The following is a 14,781-nucleotide window of genomic DNA, read 5'->3' as shown; positions in this document are numbered from 1 at the left end:
CTTTTGGGGGGGGGGGGGGGGGGGGGGGGGGGGCCTGGGGTCACATGATTGGGGGGGGTTCCCTAGGGTCACATGATTGGGGAGGGTTCGCTGGGGTCACATGATTGGGAGGGTTCCCTGGGGTCACATGATTGGGGGGGTTCCCTGGGGTCACATGATTGGGGGGGTTCCCTGGGGTCACATGATTGGGGGGGGAGGTTCCCTGAGGTCACATAATTGGAGATGGTTCCCTGGGGTCACATGATTGGAGAGGGTTCCCTAGGGTCACATGATTGGGGAGAGTTTGCTGGGGTCACATGATTGGGGGGGCCTGGGGTCACATGATTGGAGAGGGTTCCCTGGGGTCACATGATTGGAGAGGGTTCCTTGGGGTCACATGATTGGAGAGGGTTCCCTAGGGTCACATGATTGGGAAGAGTTCGCTGGGGTCACATGATTGGGGGGGCCTGGGGTCACATGATTGGAGAGGGTTCCCTGGGGTCACATGATTGGAGAGGGTTCCTTGGGGTCACATGATTGGGGAGGGTTTGCTGGGGTCACATGATTGGGGAGGGTTTCCTGGGGTCACATGATTGGGGAGGGTTCACTGGGGTCACATGATTGGGGAGGGTTTCCTGGGGTCACATGATTGGGGGGTCAGCTCTGATGATAGTAACACACACAGGCGGCCGGAGCCAGATATTCTCTTTTAATATATAATACACTTCCAAAATAGTTGTCACCCTCTTTACAGTTTGCGTAAATGAAAGGCAGCTGTGCGTGTGTCGAGGCCCCCGGGCACTGAAGGGTTAACAACAGAAATCAGAATACAGAACGTCATCATCAAGAGAAATCAGCGCTGGCTGCGGCTCATTAGAAACACAGAAAGAAGGAGAAAGTGTAACAGAAGTCAGCTGAACAAAGGCGCTGGGGGCGGGGCCTGACCAAGGGGAACTCCTCCCACAAGGCTGTTAAATAAACCTGGAGGATCGGCTGGAATTCTGGTGTGACCAAGAAATTCTAGAACCAGCCTCTAGATGGCGCAACACACCCCGCCTGTAGGGGTGACCGAGGGGTCATCCCACACCCCGCCTGTAGGGGTGACCGAGGGGTCATCCCACACCCCGCCTGTAGGGGTGCGCGAGGGGTCATCCCACACCCCGCCTGTAGGGGTGACCGAGGGGTAATCCCACACCCCGCCTGTAGGGGTGACCGAGGGGTCATCCCACACCCCGCCTGTAGGGGTGACCGAGGGGTAATCCCACACCCCGCCTGTAGGGGTGACCGAGGGGTAATCCCACACCCCGCCTGTAGGGGTGACCGAGGGGTAATCCCACACCCCGCCTGTAGGGGTGCGCGAGGGGTAATCCCACACCCCGCCTGTAGGGGTGACCGAGGGGTAATCCCACACCCCGCCTGTAGGGGTCACCGAGGGGTCATCCCACACCCCGCCTGTAGGGGTGACCGAGGGGTCATCCCACACCCCGCCTGTAGGGGTCACCGAGGGGTCATCCCACACCCCGCCTGTAGGGGTGACCGAGGGGTCATCCCACACCCCGCCTGTAGGGGTCACCGAGGGGTCATCCCACACTCCGCCTGTAGGGGTCATCCCACACTCCGCCTGTAGGGGTCACCCCACACTCCGCCTGTAAGGGTCACCGAGGGGGTCATCCCACACCCCGCCTGTAGGGGTCACCGAGGGGTAATCCCACACCCCGCCTGTAGGGGTCACCGAGGGGTCATCCCACACCCCGCCTGTAGGGGTGACCGAGGGGTCATCCCACACCCCGCCTGTAGGGGTCACCGAGGGGTAATCCCACACCCCATCTGTAGGGGTGACCGAGGGGTCATCCCACACCCCGCCTGTAGGGGTGACCGAGGGGTCATCCCACACCCCGCCTGTAGGGGTCATCCCACACTCCGCCTGTAGGGGTCACCCCACACTCCGCCTGTAAGGGTCACCGAGGGGGTCATCCCACACCCCGCCTGTAGGGGTCACCGAGGGGTAATCCCACAACCCGCCTGTAGGGGTCACCGAGGGGTCATCCCACAACCCGCCTGTAGGGGTCACCGAGGGGTCATCCCACACCCCGCCTGTAGGGGTGACCGAGGGGTCATCCCACACCCCGCCTGTAGGGGTGACCGAGGGGTCATCCCACACCCCGCCTGTAGGGGTGACCGAGGGGTAATCCCACCCTCCGCCTGTAGGGGTGACCGAGGGGTCATCCCACACCCCGCCTGTAGGGGTGACCGAGGGGTAATCCCACCCTCCGCCTGTAGGGGTGACCGAGGGGTCATCCCACACCCCGCCTGTAGGGGTGACCGAGGGGTAATCCCACCCTCCGCCTGTAGGGGTGACCGAGGGGTCATCCCACACCCCGCCTGTAGGGGTCACCGAGGGGTCATCCCACACCCCGCCTGTAGGGGTGACCGAGGGGTCATCCCACACCCCGCCTGTAGGGGTCACCGAGGGGTCATCCCACACCCCGCCTGTAGGGGTGACTGAGGGGTAATCCGACCCTCCGCCTGTAGGGGTCACCGAGGGGTAATCCCACCCTCCGCCTGTAGGGGTGACCGAGGGGTAATCCCACCCTCCGCCTGTAGGGGTAGGAGTCTTTAGCAACATAATTGAGGCAAATAAAACCGATTATACAATGTTGACATAAATGATATAACACCCCCCTCCCCCCCCCCCCCCGCCTCCAGGGGGCGTCATCCCGCCCGTTTTTGGAGTAGAGTTTTCCTTTATTTTGTCCTTTGTGCTTCCAGACAAACCAGTAGAAATATATGGGAGGCCGCAGCGCCCCAGGACACAGATGGGGACATCAGTGCCGCCTAAAGCCCCACGGCCGCAGTCACTACCATCCAGGGGGCGGTCCTATCCTTGATGGTCCCACCCCAACCCCTACTGTCCGTGAGGGCTCCTATGCCTGCTAGCCCATCCTCCATTCAGGAGGCGGTCTTATCCCAGCTGGCCCCTCCCCCACCATCCAGGCAGTGGTCCTATCTCCGCTGACCTCTCCCCCACCCCTACTGTCCAGGGGGCGGTACTATGCCTGCTGGAATCTCCCCACCTCTATTGTACAGAGGGCAGTCCTTTCCCTGCTGGTCCCACCCCCACATCTTCATCCAGGGGGCGGTGATATCCCCGCTGGCCCCTCCCCAATCATCTAGGCGGCGGTCCTATCCCCACTGGCCCCTCCCCCATCCATTTTGTACAGGGACGGTCCTATTCCTGCTGGCCCCTCCCCCATTACATCCAGTGGGCGGTCCTATCTCCACTGGTCCCTCCCCCGCTACTGTCCAGGGGGCGGTCCTATCTACGCTGGCCCCTCCCCCCATAGACCCCAATAAAAACAAATACAAAAATAAAATTACAATTTCCACCATTGTAGAAACGAGTCGTGAGCGGAAGAAGGAAAGTTACACGAGACGCGTTCCATCCATCAGCGAGCGACGCCTATATACAACACCGGGGCCTCCCGTCCTCCACGGATGGCGGCACAACCAAACCAACGGAGGGAGAGGTCCGTCCAGGGCGGCCGTTACTCACAGGCCAGTTTACTATCAAAGCTGGAGAGCGCTATGGCGAAGGCCTGGAGGGCGCACATGGGGTAGTTATAGTCCATGGTGAAGACGTCCTCCGCCACCCGGCCAAACTGCATCACTATGTAATCAGCTGCAAGACAGAGAGCAGAACAGTGAGCACAGCTCTGGAGGATGAGACACCATGTAACAGCAGAATAGTGAGTGCAGCTCCGGAGGATGAGACATGATGTAACAGCAGAATAGCGAGTGCAGCTCTGGAGGATGAGACACCATGTAACAGCAGAATAGTGAGTGCAGCTCCGGAGGATGAGACATGATGTAACAGCAGAATAGTGAGTGCAGCTCTGGAGGATGAGACACCATGTAACAGCAGAATAGTGAGTGCAGCTCCGGAGGATGAGACATGATGTAACAGCAGAATAGTGAGTGCAGCTCTGGAGGATGAGACATGATGTAACAGCAGAATAGTGAGTGCAGCTCCAGAGGATGAGACATGATGTAACAGCAGAATAGTGAGTGCAGCTCCAGAGGATGAGACATGATGTAACAGCAGAATAGTGAGTGCAGCTCCGGAGGATGAGACACCATGTAACAGCAGAATAGTGAGCGCAGCTCTGGAGGATGAGACATGAAGTAAGAGCAGAATAGTGAGTGCAGCTCTGGAGGATGATACATGATGTAAGAGCAAAATAGTGAGTGCAGCTCTGGAGGATGAGACATGATGTAAGAGCAGAATAGTGAGTGCAGCTCTGGGGGATGAGACACCATGTAACAGCAGAATAGTGAGTGCAGCTCCGGAGGATGAGACATAATGTAACAGCAGAATAGTGAGTGCAGCTCCGGAGGATGACACACCATGTAACAGCAGAATAGTGAGTGCAGCTCTGGAGGATGAGACATGAAGTAAGAGCAAAATAGTGAGTGCAGCTCTGGAGGATGAGACAGGATGTAACAGCAGAATAGTGAGTACAGCTCTAGAAGATGAGACATGATGTAACAGCAGAATAGTGAGTGCAGCTCTGGAGGATGAGACATGATGTAACAGCAGAATAGTGAGTGCAGCTCCGGAGGATGAGACACAATGTAACAGCAGAATAGTGAGTGCAGCTCTGGAGGATGATACATGATGTAAGAGCAGAATAGTGAGCGCAGCTCTGATGGATGAGACATGATGTAACAGCAGTATAGTGAGTGCAGCTCTGGAGGATGAGACAGGATGTAAGAGCAGAATAGTGAGTGCAGCTCTGATGGATGAGACATGATGTAACAGCAGAATAGTGAGTGCAGCTCTGGAGGATGAGACATGATGTAACAGCAGAATAGTGAGTGCAGCTCTGGAGGATGAGACATGATGTAACAGCAGAATAGTGAGTGCAGCTCTGGAGGATGAGACATGATGTAACAGCAGAATAGTGAGTGCAGCTCTGGAGGATGAGACATGATGTAACAGCAGAATAGTGAGTGCAGCTCTGGAGGATGAGACATGATGTAACAGCAGAATAGTAAGTGCAGCTCTGGAGGTGACTGCTGATGTCACTTACGATCATTGTCGTGTATAATTTGGAAATTCTTGACAGACGCCTGGGTCACTCGGCCGTGAAAGTTCAGGACGTAGGACTGGGTGTCGTCGTTCCAGACGGGCGTCTTGTTGTGCAGCTCGATGACGCTCTCCGTGTTCTTGTTCTGCCACCGGGATAGGAGCGTTTCATGTTCCTGCAACAAAGGTGAGATGGAAGGTTCCAGAGATTTGTGCTGATGAGTAACCGGTGAGGGTTGCGGCTGAGACTCACGTTGCGGGGGCGGATGGAGACTCTCTCGTGGTCCATGTTCATGCCGGGGATGATGACGCTCATCTTCCGGGGGCCCTTAAAGCCCAACACATTGGTTTCCTAAAGAAGAATCCAGCAGATCCATCATCCCTGCACATCACACGCAGCTGGAGTTCCCCTTTAATTGCTCCTCCTTCAGCCCCTTGTGCTGTCCCTCTGTTATTCCTCCTGGAATCTGGGAAGGATCTGACCGGTTGGAGCGGTCTCCCTGCGTTCTGTGACGTGGTACGGTCCACGCTGTCAGTATCAGACACAACACCCCTATGACGCGGAGAATGGTGGCTCCCAGGGGTCAATTACTGGGTGACCAGGAGGAGCAACAGAGGGACAGTGGCGAGCCCCAGCACTCACATAGCAGATGGCCGCCAGCTCCTGCCGTAGGTTGCCGGCCTCCAGGCTGGAGGAAGTCTTCACCGGATTCATGCCGTTATCGTAGACGGTGAACTTGGTTCCCATCAGGTTTGACCTGCGGTGAGAGTCGGGGTTATTACCAGCACGTAATACCTGACACTACCGGCCGAGCCGTTATATGTTGTAACGTTACCGCAGCTTGCCGATAAAGCTCTCGCCCCCCCGGGACAGGTCGGTGGGATCAATGGAGATGAGGTAATTCGAGGTTTTACTCTTTTTCCGTTTTCTTCCGGCCAATAGGAAAACCTGAAAATATCAAGAAAGTCAGAATCTCAGGTCTGTGGTCAGGGTCAGGGTGTGTGGTCAGGGTCAGGGTGTGTGGTCAGGGTGTGTGGTCAGGGTCAGGGTGTGTGGTCAGGGTCAGGGTGTGTGGTCAGGGTGTGTGGTCAGGGTCAGGGTGTGTGGTCAGGGTCACGGTGTGTGGTCAGGGCGTGTGGTCAAGATCAGGGTGTGTGGTCAGGGTCAGGGTGTGTGGTCAGGGTCAGGGTGTGTGGTCAGGGTCAGGGTGTGTGGTCAGGGTGTGTGGTCAGGGTCAGGGTGTGTGGTCAGGGTTAGGGTGTGTGGTCAGGATCAGGGTGTGTGGTCAGGGTCACGGTGTGTGGTCAGGGCGTGTGGTCAAGATCAGGGTGTGTGGTCAGGGTCAGGGCGTGTGGTCAGGGCGTGTGGTCAAGATCAGGGTGTGTGGTCAGGGTCAGGGCGTGTGGTCAGGGCATGTGGTCAGGGTGTGTGATCAGGGTGTGTGGTCAGGATCAGGGTGTGTGGTCAGGGTGTGTGGTCAGGGTCAGGGCGTGTGGTCAGGGTGTGTGGTCAGGATCAGGGTGTGTGGTCAGGGTCAGGGCGTGTGGTCAGGGTGTGTGGTCAGGGTCAGGGCGTGTGGTCAGGATCAGGGCGTGTGGTCAGGGTCAGGGCGTGTGGTCAGGGTCAGGGCGTGTGGTCAGGGTCAGGGCGTGTGGTCAGGGTGTGTGGTCAGGGTCAGGGTGTGTGGTCAGGGTCAGGGCGTGTGGTCAGGGTCAGGGTGTGTGGTCAGGGTCAGGGTGTGTGGTCAGGGTCAGGGCGTGTGATCAGGGTCAGGGCGTGTGGTCAGGGTCAGGGCGTGTGGTCAGGGTCAGGGCGTGTGGTCAGGATCAGGGTGTGTGGTCAGGGTCAGGGCGTGTGGTCAGGATCAGGGTGTGTGGTCAGGGTCAGGGTGTGTGGTCAGGGCGTGTGGTTAGGATCAGGGTGTGTGGTCAGGATCAGGGCGTGTGGTCAGGGTCAGGGTGTGTGGTAAGGATCAGGGCGTGTGGTCAGGGCCTGTGGTTAGGATCAGGGTGTGTGGTCAGGATCAGGGTGTGTGGTCAGTGTGTGTGGTCAGGATCAGGGTGTGTGGTCAGGGTCACGGTGTGTGGTCAGGGTGTGTGGTCAGGATCGGTGTGTGGTCAGGATCAGGGTGTGTGGTCAGGGTTAGGGTGTGTGGTCAGGGTCACGGTGTGTGGTCAGGATCAGGGTGTGTGGTCAGGGTCAGGGTGTGTGATCAGGGTCAGGGTGTGTGGTCAGGGTCAGGGCGTGTGGTCAGGGTCAGGGCGTGTGGTCAGGGTGTGTGGTCAGGATCAGGGTGTGTGGTCAGGGTGTGTGGTCAGGATCAGGGTGTGTGGTCAGGATCAGGGTGTGTGGTCAGTGTGTGTGGTCAGGGTTAGGGTGTGTGGTCAGGATCAGGGTGTGTGGTCAGGGTCAGGGTGTGTGGTCAGGGTGTAAGGTCAGGGTGTGTGGTCAGGGTCAGGGTGTGTGGTCAGGGTGTGTGGTCAGGGTGTAAGGTCAGGGTGTGTGGTCAGGATCAGGGTGTGTGGTCAGTGTGTGTGGTCAGGGTTAGGGTGTGTGGTCAGGATCAGGGTGTGTGGTCAGGGTCAGGGTGTGTGGTCAGGGTGTGTGGTCAGGGTCAGGGTGTGTGGTCAGGGTGTGTGGTCAGGATCAGGGTGTGTGGTCAGGATCAGGGTGTGTGGTCAGGGTCAGGGTGTGTGGTCAGGATCAGGGTTTGTGGTCAGGATCAGGGTGTGTGATCAGGATCAGGGTGTGTGGTCAGGATCAGGGTGTGTGGTCAGGGTGTAAGGTCAGGGTGTGTGGTCAGGATCAGGGTGTGTGGTCAGGGTCAGGGTGTGTGGTCAGGGTGTAAGGTCAGGGTGTGTGGTCAGGATCAGGGTGTGTGGTCAGGGTCAGGGTGTGTGGTCAGGATCAGGGTGTGTGGTCAGGGTGTGTTTTCAAAGTCAGGGTGTGTGGTCAGGGTGTAAGGTCAGGGTGTGTGGTCAGGATCAGGGTGTGTGGTCAGGGTGTGTTTTCAAAGTCAGGGTGTGTGGTCAGGGTGTAAGGTCAGGGTGTGTGGTCAGGATCAGGGTGTGTGGTCAGGGTCAGGGTGTGTGGTCAGGGTGTAAGGTCAGGGTGTGTGGTCAGGGTGTGTTTTCAGGATCAGGGTGTGTGGTCAGGGTCAGGGTGTAAGGTCAGGGTGTGTGGTCAGGATCAGGGTGTGTGGTCAGGATCAGGGTGTGTGGTCAGGATCAGGGTGTGTGGTCAGGATCAGGGTGTGTGGTCAGGGTCAGGGTGTAAGGTCAGGGTGTGTGGTCAGGATCAGGGTGTGTGGTCAGGATCAGGGTGTGTGGTCAGGATCAGGGTGTGTGGTCAGGGTGTGTTTTCAGGGTCAGGGTGTGTTTTCAGGGTCAGGGTGCATCCGCTGGGGTCCTCCCCCCTGGTGGCCCTGTCTGGTAGTCCAGAAGAGTTGGGGCCCCCAGTGATTACAGGATAACTAACCACACAGGTTACAGTGACACCAGCTGCACAATTATCAGTAAACACGTATGAAAGTATGGGAAAGGATTCTTTACAGTAAGAGCAACACTTATACAGCCTTAAATGTAAAGACTCAATCCCAATCTAAATGACTAGCCTTAAAATGAATAGTCCTGGCCAATGAGAAAATAACACATGGAAGGCTTTTTTACAGTAAAGGCAGAACTTCTAATGCTAGCCATAGCTGTAACAAACAATGTTGGTCAATGTTCATTGCTCCCCCTCCCTCTAGACTTACAATGAACAGCTCTAACTAATGTGACCATTAAATATGGAAGGGTTCTTTACAGTAAAGGCAGCCCTTCTAAATTAACAGATGTAAAGAATCAATCAAATCACCAGTGAAAGAATAGATGTTCATTCATGCTGATCACTCTGTGACCCGAAAATAAATGGGTCCAAGCACAAGTAAGACAGTACAGGGAAGGATTCTTTGCAGTAAGGGCAGACGTCTAATAATCCTCCCTGTGACCCTAATAGTGCACACAGTGCTGAGCTGCACACATAAGGTGCGGCACCAGGGGGCGATGGTTCAGGATCTGGTAGTCAGAAGCTGATGTCGTTTTGACCTTTTTACCGTCCTCCCGCTCCAGGTGCAGGTAGTAGGTGGGGTACATGCCGCGGTCCATGCCCTTCTTGTCTCGGGTTATCCTGCACTTGATGGTGACCCCTTGAGGGGCCGGCCGCATGGAGAACTCCTCCAGGTCTTCTACATCGATAGGCGGCTCGTTGGTGGCGGGGCTGGGGGCCGACGCAGTCTCCTGCACAGATATCACAGGCATCACATCGGGCATCGGACTACAACTCCCATCATACAACATAGATTGGAAACATTCAGTAAGGATTCTCAGCAGAGTGAAGCATTGCCTGACCCCCCGGTGAGGAATTTACTGACCTTATTAGATTTCTTGCTGGTGGCGGAGCCCGGTCTGGTGTTACTGTTAAGCTGCGATGAGCTAGAACTGTCCTCATCTTCCTCATCCTCCTCTTCATCAAAGTTCATGCTGCTGGATATTCCTGACGGTGAATACAAGGAATTACAGCAAGGACAGGAAAGAATCAGCAGTCCGGCAAATCTCCCCCTACTCCAAACCCCCATACATAGAAGGGCCCAGGGGTCACCACCAAATGAGGAGACCGGTGCTGGCTAAGAGGTCACCACCAAGTGAGGAGACCAGTGCCAGCCCAGGGGTCACCACCAAGTGAGATCAGTGCCAGCCAAGAGGTTACCACCAAATGAGGAGACCGGTGCCGGCCAAGAGGTCACCACCAAGTGAGGAGACCAGTGCCGGCCAAGAGGTCACCACCAAGTGAGGAGACCAGTGCCCGCCCAGGGGTCACCACCAAGTGAGGAGACCAGTGCCAGCCAAGAGGTCAACACCAAGATAGGAGACCGGTGCCAGCCAAGAGGTCACCACCAAGTGAGGAGACCAGTGCCAGCCCAGGGGTCACCATCAAGTGAGATCAGTGCCAGCCAAGAGGTTACCACCAAATGAGGAGACCGGTGCCGGCCAAGAGGTCACCACCAAGTGAGGAGACCAGTGCCGGCCAAGAGGTCACCACCAAGTGAGGAGACCAGTGCCCACCCAGGGGTCACCACCAAGTGAGGAGACCAGTGCCGGCCAAGAGGTCACCACCAAGTGAGGAGACCAGTGCCCACCCAGGGGTCACCACCAAGTGAGGAGACCAGTGCCGGCCAAGAGGTCACCACCAAGTGAGGAGACCAGTGCCGGCCCAGGGGTTACTACCAAGTGAGGAGACCAGTGCCCGCCCAGGGGTCAACACCAAGTGAGGAGACCAGTGCCGGCAGAGAGGTCACCACCAAGTGAGGAGACCAGTGCCCGCCCAGGGGTCACCACCAAGTGAGGAGACCAGTGCCGGCCAAGAGGTCAACACCAAGATAGGAGACCGGTGCCAGCCAAGAGGTCACCACCAAGTGAGGAGACCAGTGCCAGCCCAGGGGTCACCACCAAGTGAGATCAGTGCCAGCCAGGAGGTCACCACCAAGTGAGGAGACCAGTGCCGGCCAAGAGGTCACCACCAAGTGAGGAGACCAGTGCCCACCCAGGGGTCACCACCAAGTGAGGAGACCAGTGCCGGCCAAGAGGTCACCACCAAGTGAGGAGATCAATGCCGGCCCAGGGGTTACTACCAAGTGAGGAGACCAGTGCCCGCCCAGGGGTCAACACCAAGTGAGGAGACCAGTGCCGGCCAAGAGTTCACCACCAAGTGAGATCAGTGCCAGCCCAGGGGTCACCACCAAGTGAGAAGACCAATGCCAGCCCAGGGGTCACCACCAAGTGAGGAGACAAGTGCCAGCCCAGGGGTCACCACCAAGTGAGGAGACCAGTGCCAGCCCAGGGGTCACCACCAAGTGAGGAGACCAGTGCCAGTCCAGGGGTCACCACCAAGTGAGGAGACCAGTGCCGGCCAAGAGGTCACCACCAAGTGAGGAGACCAGTGCCAGCCCAGGGGTCACCATCAAGTGAGGAGACCAGTGCCAGCCCAGGGGTCAACACCAAGTGAGCAGACCAGTGCTGGCCAAGAGGTCACCACGAAGTGAGATCAGTGCCCGCCCCGGGGGTCACCACCAAGTGAGGAGACCAGTGCCGGCCAAGAGGTCACCAATAAGTGAGGAGACCTGTGCCCGCCCAGGGGTCACCACCAAGTGAGACCAGTGGCGGCAAAGAGGTCACCACCAAGTAAGAAGACCAGTGCCAGCCAAGAGGTCACCACCAAGCTAGGAGACCAGTGCCAGCCAAGAGGTCACCACCAAGTGAGGAGACCAGAGCCAGCCCAGGGGTCACCACCAAGTGAGGAGACCAGTGCCGGCCCAGGGGTCACCACCAAGTGAGGAGACCAGTGCCAGCCAAGGGTTACCACCAAGTGAGGAGACCAGTGCCGGCCCAGGGGTCACCACCAAGTGAGAAGATCAATGCTGGCCCAGGGGTCACCAAGTGAGGAGATCAGTGCCAGCCAAGAGGTCAACACCAAGTGAGGAGACCAGTGCCAGCCCAGGGGTCACCACCAAGTGAGGAGACCAGTGCAGCCCAGGAGTCACCACCAAGTGAGGAGACCAGTGCCCGCCCAGGGGTTACCAACCAGTGCCGGCCCAGGGGTCACCACCAAGTGAGATCAGTGCCAGGGGTCACCACCAAGTGAAGAGACCAGGTCCCGCCCAGGGGTCAACACCAAGTGAGGAGACCAGTGCCGGCCAAGAGGTCACCACCAAGTGAGGAGATCAGTGCCAGCACAGGGGTCACCACCAAGTGAGGAGACCAGTGCCCACCCAGGGGTCACCACCAAGTGAGGAGACCAGGTCCCGCCCAGGGGTCACCACCAAGTGAGGAGATCAGTGCCGGCCCAGGGGTTACCACCAAGTGAGGAGACCAGTGCCGGCCAAGGGGTTACCACCAAGTGAGGAGACCAGTGCCAGCCCAGGGGTCACCACCAAGTGTGGAGACCAATGCCGGCCCAGGGGTCACCACCAAGTAAGGAGACCAGTGGCGGCCAAGAGGTCACCACCAAGTGAGGAGACCAGTGCCCGCCAAGGGGTCAACACCAAGTGAGGAGACCAGTGCCGGCCAAGAGTTCACCACCAAGTGAGATCAGTGCCAGCCCAGGGGTCACCACCAAGTGAGGAGACCAGTGCCAGCCCAGGGGTCACCACCAAGTGAGGAGACCAGTGCCAGCCCAGGGGTCACCACCAAATGAGGAGACCAGTGCTGGCCAGGAGGTCACTACCAAGTGAGGAGACCTGTGCCAGCCTAGGGGTCACCACCAAGTAAGGAGACCAGTGCCCGCCCAGGGGTCAACACCAAGTGAGGAGACCAGTGCAGCCCAGGGGTCACCACCAAGTGAGGAGACCAGTGCCCGCCCAGGGGTTACCAACCAGTGCTGACCCAGGGGTCACCACCAAGTGAGATCAGTGCCAGCCCAGGGGTCACCACCAAGTGAGGAGACCAACGCCAGCCCAGGGGTTACCACCAAGTGGGGAGACCAGTGCCGACCAAGGGGTCACCACCAAGTGAGGAGACCAGGTCCCGCCCAGGGGTCACCACCAAGTGAGGAGACCAGTGCCGGCCCAGGGGTCACCACCAAGTGAGGAGACCAGTGCCGGCCCAGGGGTTACCACCAAGTGAGGAATCCGGTTCCGGCCCAGGGGTCACCACCAAGTGAGGAGACCAGTGCCAGCCCAGGGGTCACCATCAAGTGAGGAGACCAGTGCCAGCCCAGGGGTCAACACCAAGTGAGCAGACCAGTGCTGGCCAAGAGGTCACCACGAAGTGAGATCAGTGCCCGCCCCGGGGGTCACCACCAAGTGAGGAGACCAGTGCAGCCCAGGAGTCACCACCAAGTGAGGAGACCAGTGCCCGCCCAGGGGTTACCACCAAGTGAGATCAGTGCCAGGGGTCACCACCAAGTGAGGAGACCAGGTCCCGCCCAGGGGTCACCACCAAGTGAGGAGATCAGTGCCGGCCAAGAGGTCACCACCAAGTGAGGAGACCAGTGCCCGCCCAGGGGTTACCACCAAGTGAGATCAGTGCCAGGGGTCACCACCAAGTGAGGAGACCAGTGCCCACCCAGGGGTCACCACCAAGTGAGGAGACCAGGTCCTGCCCAGGGGTCACCACCAAGTGAGGAGATCAGTGCCGGCCCAGGGGTTACCACCAAGTGAGGAGACCAGTGCCGGCCAAGGGGTTACCACCAAGTGAGGAGACCAGTGCCAGCCCAGGGGTCACCACCAAGTCTGGAGACCAGTGCTGGCCCAGGGGTCACCACCAAGTAAGGAGACCAGTGGCGGCCAAGAGGTCACCACCAAGTGAGGAGACCAGTGCCCGCCAAGGGGTCAACACCAAGTGAGGAGACCAGTGCCGGCCAAGAGTTCACCACCAAGTGAGATCAGTGCCAGCCCAGGGGTCACCACCAAGTGAGGAGACCAGTGCCAGCCCAGGGGTCACCACCAAGTGAGGAGACCAGTGCCAGCCCAGGGGTCACCACCAACTGAGGAGACCAGTGCTGGCCAGGAGGTCACTACCAAGTGAGGAGACCTGTGCCAGCCTAGGGGTCACCACCAAGTAAGGAGACCAGTGCCCGCCCAGGGGTCAACACCAAGTGAGGAGACCAGTGCAGCCCAGGGGTCACCACCAAGTGAGGAGACCAGTGCCCGCCCAGGGGTTACCAACCAGTGCTGGCCCAGGGGTCACCACCAAGTGAGATCAGTGCCAGCCCAGGGGTCACCACCAAGTGAGGAGACCATCGCCAGCCCAGGGGTTACCACCAAGTGAGGAGACCAGTGCCGACCAAGGGGTCACCACCAAGTGAGGAGACCAGTGCCCGCCCAGGGGTCACCACCAAGTGAGGAGACCAGTATAGCCCAGGGGTCACCACCAAGTGAGGAGACCAGTGCCCGCCCAGGGGTTACCAACCAGTGCTGGCCCAGGGGTCACCACCAAGTGAGATCAGTGCCAGCCCAGGGGTCACCACCAAGTGAGGAGACCAACGCCAGCCCAGGGGTTACCACCAAGTGAGGAGACCAGTGCCGACCAAGGGATCACCACCAAGTGAGGAGACCAGTGCCCGCCCAGGGGTTACCAACCAGTGCTGACCCAGGGGTCACCACCAAGTGAGATCAGTGCCAGCCCAGGGGTCACCACCAAGTGAGGAGACCAACGCCAGCCCAGGGGTTACCACCAAGTGGGGAGACCAGTGCCGACCAAGGGGTCACCACCAAGTGAGGAGACCAGGTCCCGCCCAGGGGTCACCACCAAGTGAGGAGACCAGTGCCGGCCCAGGGGTTACCACCAAGTGAGGAGACCAGTGCCGGCCCAGGGGTTACCACCAAGTGAGGAATCCGGTTCCGGCCCAGGGGTCACCACCAAGTGAGGAGACCAGTGCCAGCCCAGGGGTCACCATCAAGTGAGGAGACCAGTGCCAGCCCAGGGGTCAACACCAAGTGAGCAGACCAGTGCTGGCCAAGAGGTCACCACGAAGTGAGATCAGTGCCCGCCCCGGGGGTCACCACCAAGTGAGGAGACCAGTGCAGCCCAGGAGTCACCACCAAGTGAGGAGACCAGTGCCCGCCCAGGGGTTACCACCAAGTGAGATCAGTGCCAGGGGTCACCACCAAGTGAGGAGACCAGGTCCCGCCCAGGGGTCACCACCAAGTGAGGAGATCAGTGCCGGCCAAGAGGTCACC

The 14,781-nt window shown here is 58.7% G+C and overlaps 1 protein-coding gene across 3 annotated transcripts in view; it reads right to left on the bottom strand.

Moving 5' to 3' along the window:
* Positions 1-3,213: 3,213 nt before the first annotated feature.
* TUB (TUB bipartite transcription factor) overlaps positions 3,214-14,781 on the bottom strand; it is a 73,576-nt gene continuing 62,008 nt past the window's right edge. For all 3 annotated transcript variants that reach the window (XM_069968017.1, XM_069968015.1, XM_069968016.1), the window contains 7 exons: positions 9,478-9,599; positions 9,152-9,343; positions 5,902-6,014; positions 5,709-5,823; positions 5,319-5,417; positions 5,070-5,241; positions 3,214-3,658 (listed from right to left, as the gene is read on the bottom strand). In XM_069968017.1, coding sequence (XP_069824118.1) covers positions 3,525-3,658; positions 5,070-5,241; positions 5,319-5,417; positions 5,709-5,823; positions 5,902-6,014; positions 9,152-9,343; positions 9,478-9,599 — 947 coding nt within the window. In that variant the 3' untranslated portion in view covers positions 3,214-3,524. The remainder of the gene's footprint in view (positions 3,659-5,069; positions 5,242-5,318; positions 5,418-5,708; positions 5,824-5,901; positions 6,015-9,151; positions 9,344-9,477; positions 9,600-14,781) is intronic.

The sequence above is a fragment of the Dendropsophus ebraccatus genome, chromosome 4 (genome assembly GCF_027789765.1).
Source record: "Dendropsophus ebraccatus isolate aDenEbr1 chromosome 4, aDenEbr1.pat, whole genome shotgun sequence".
NCBI lineage: Eukaryota > Metazoa > Chordata > Amphibia > Anura > Hylidae > Dendropsophus > Dendropsophus ebraccatus.
This window is presented reverse-complemented; position numbering and strand designations above follow the sequence as displayed.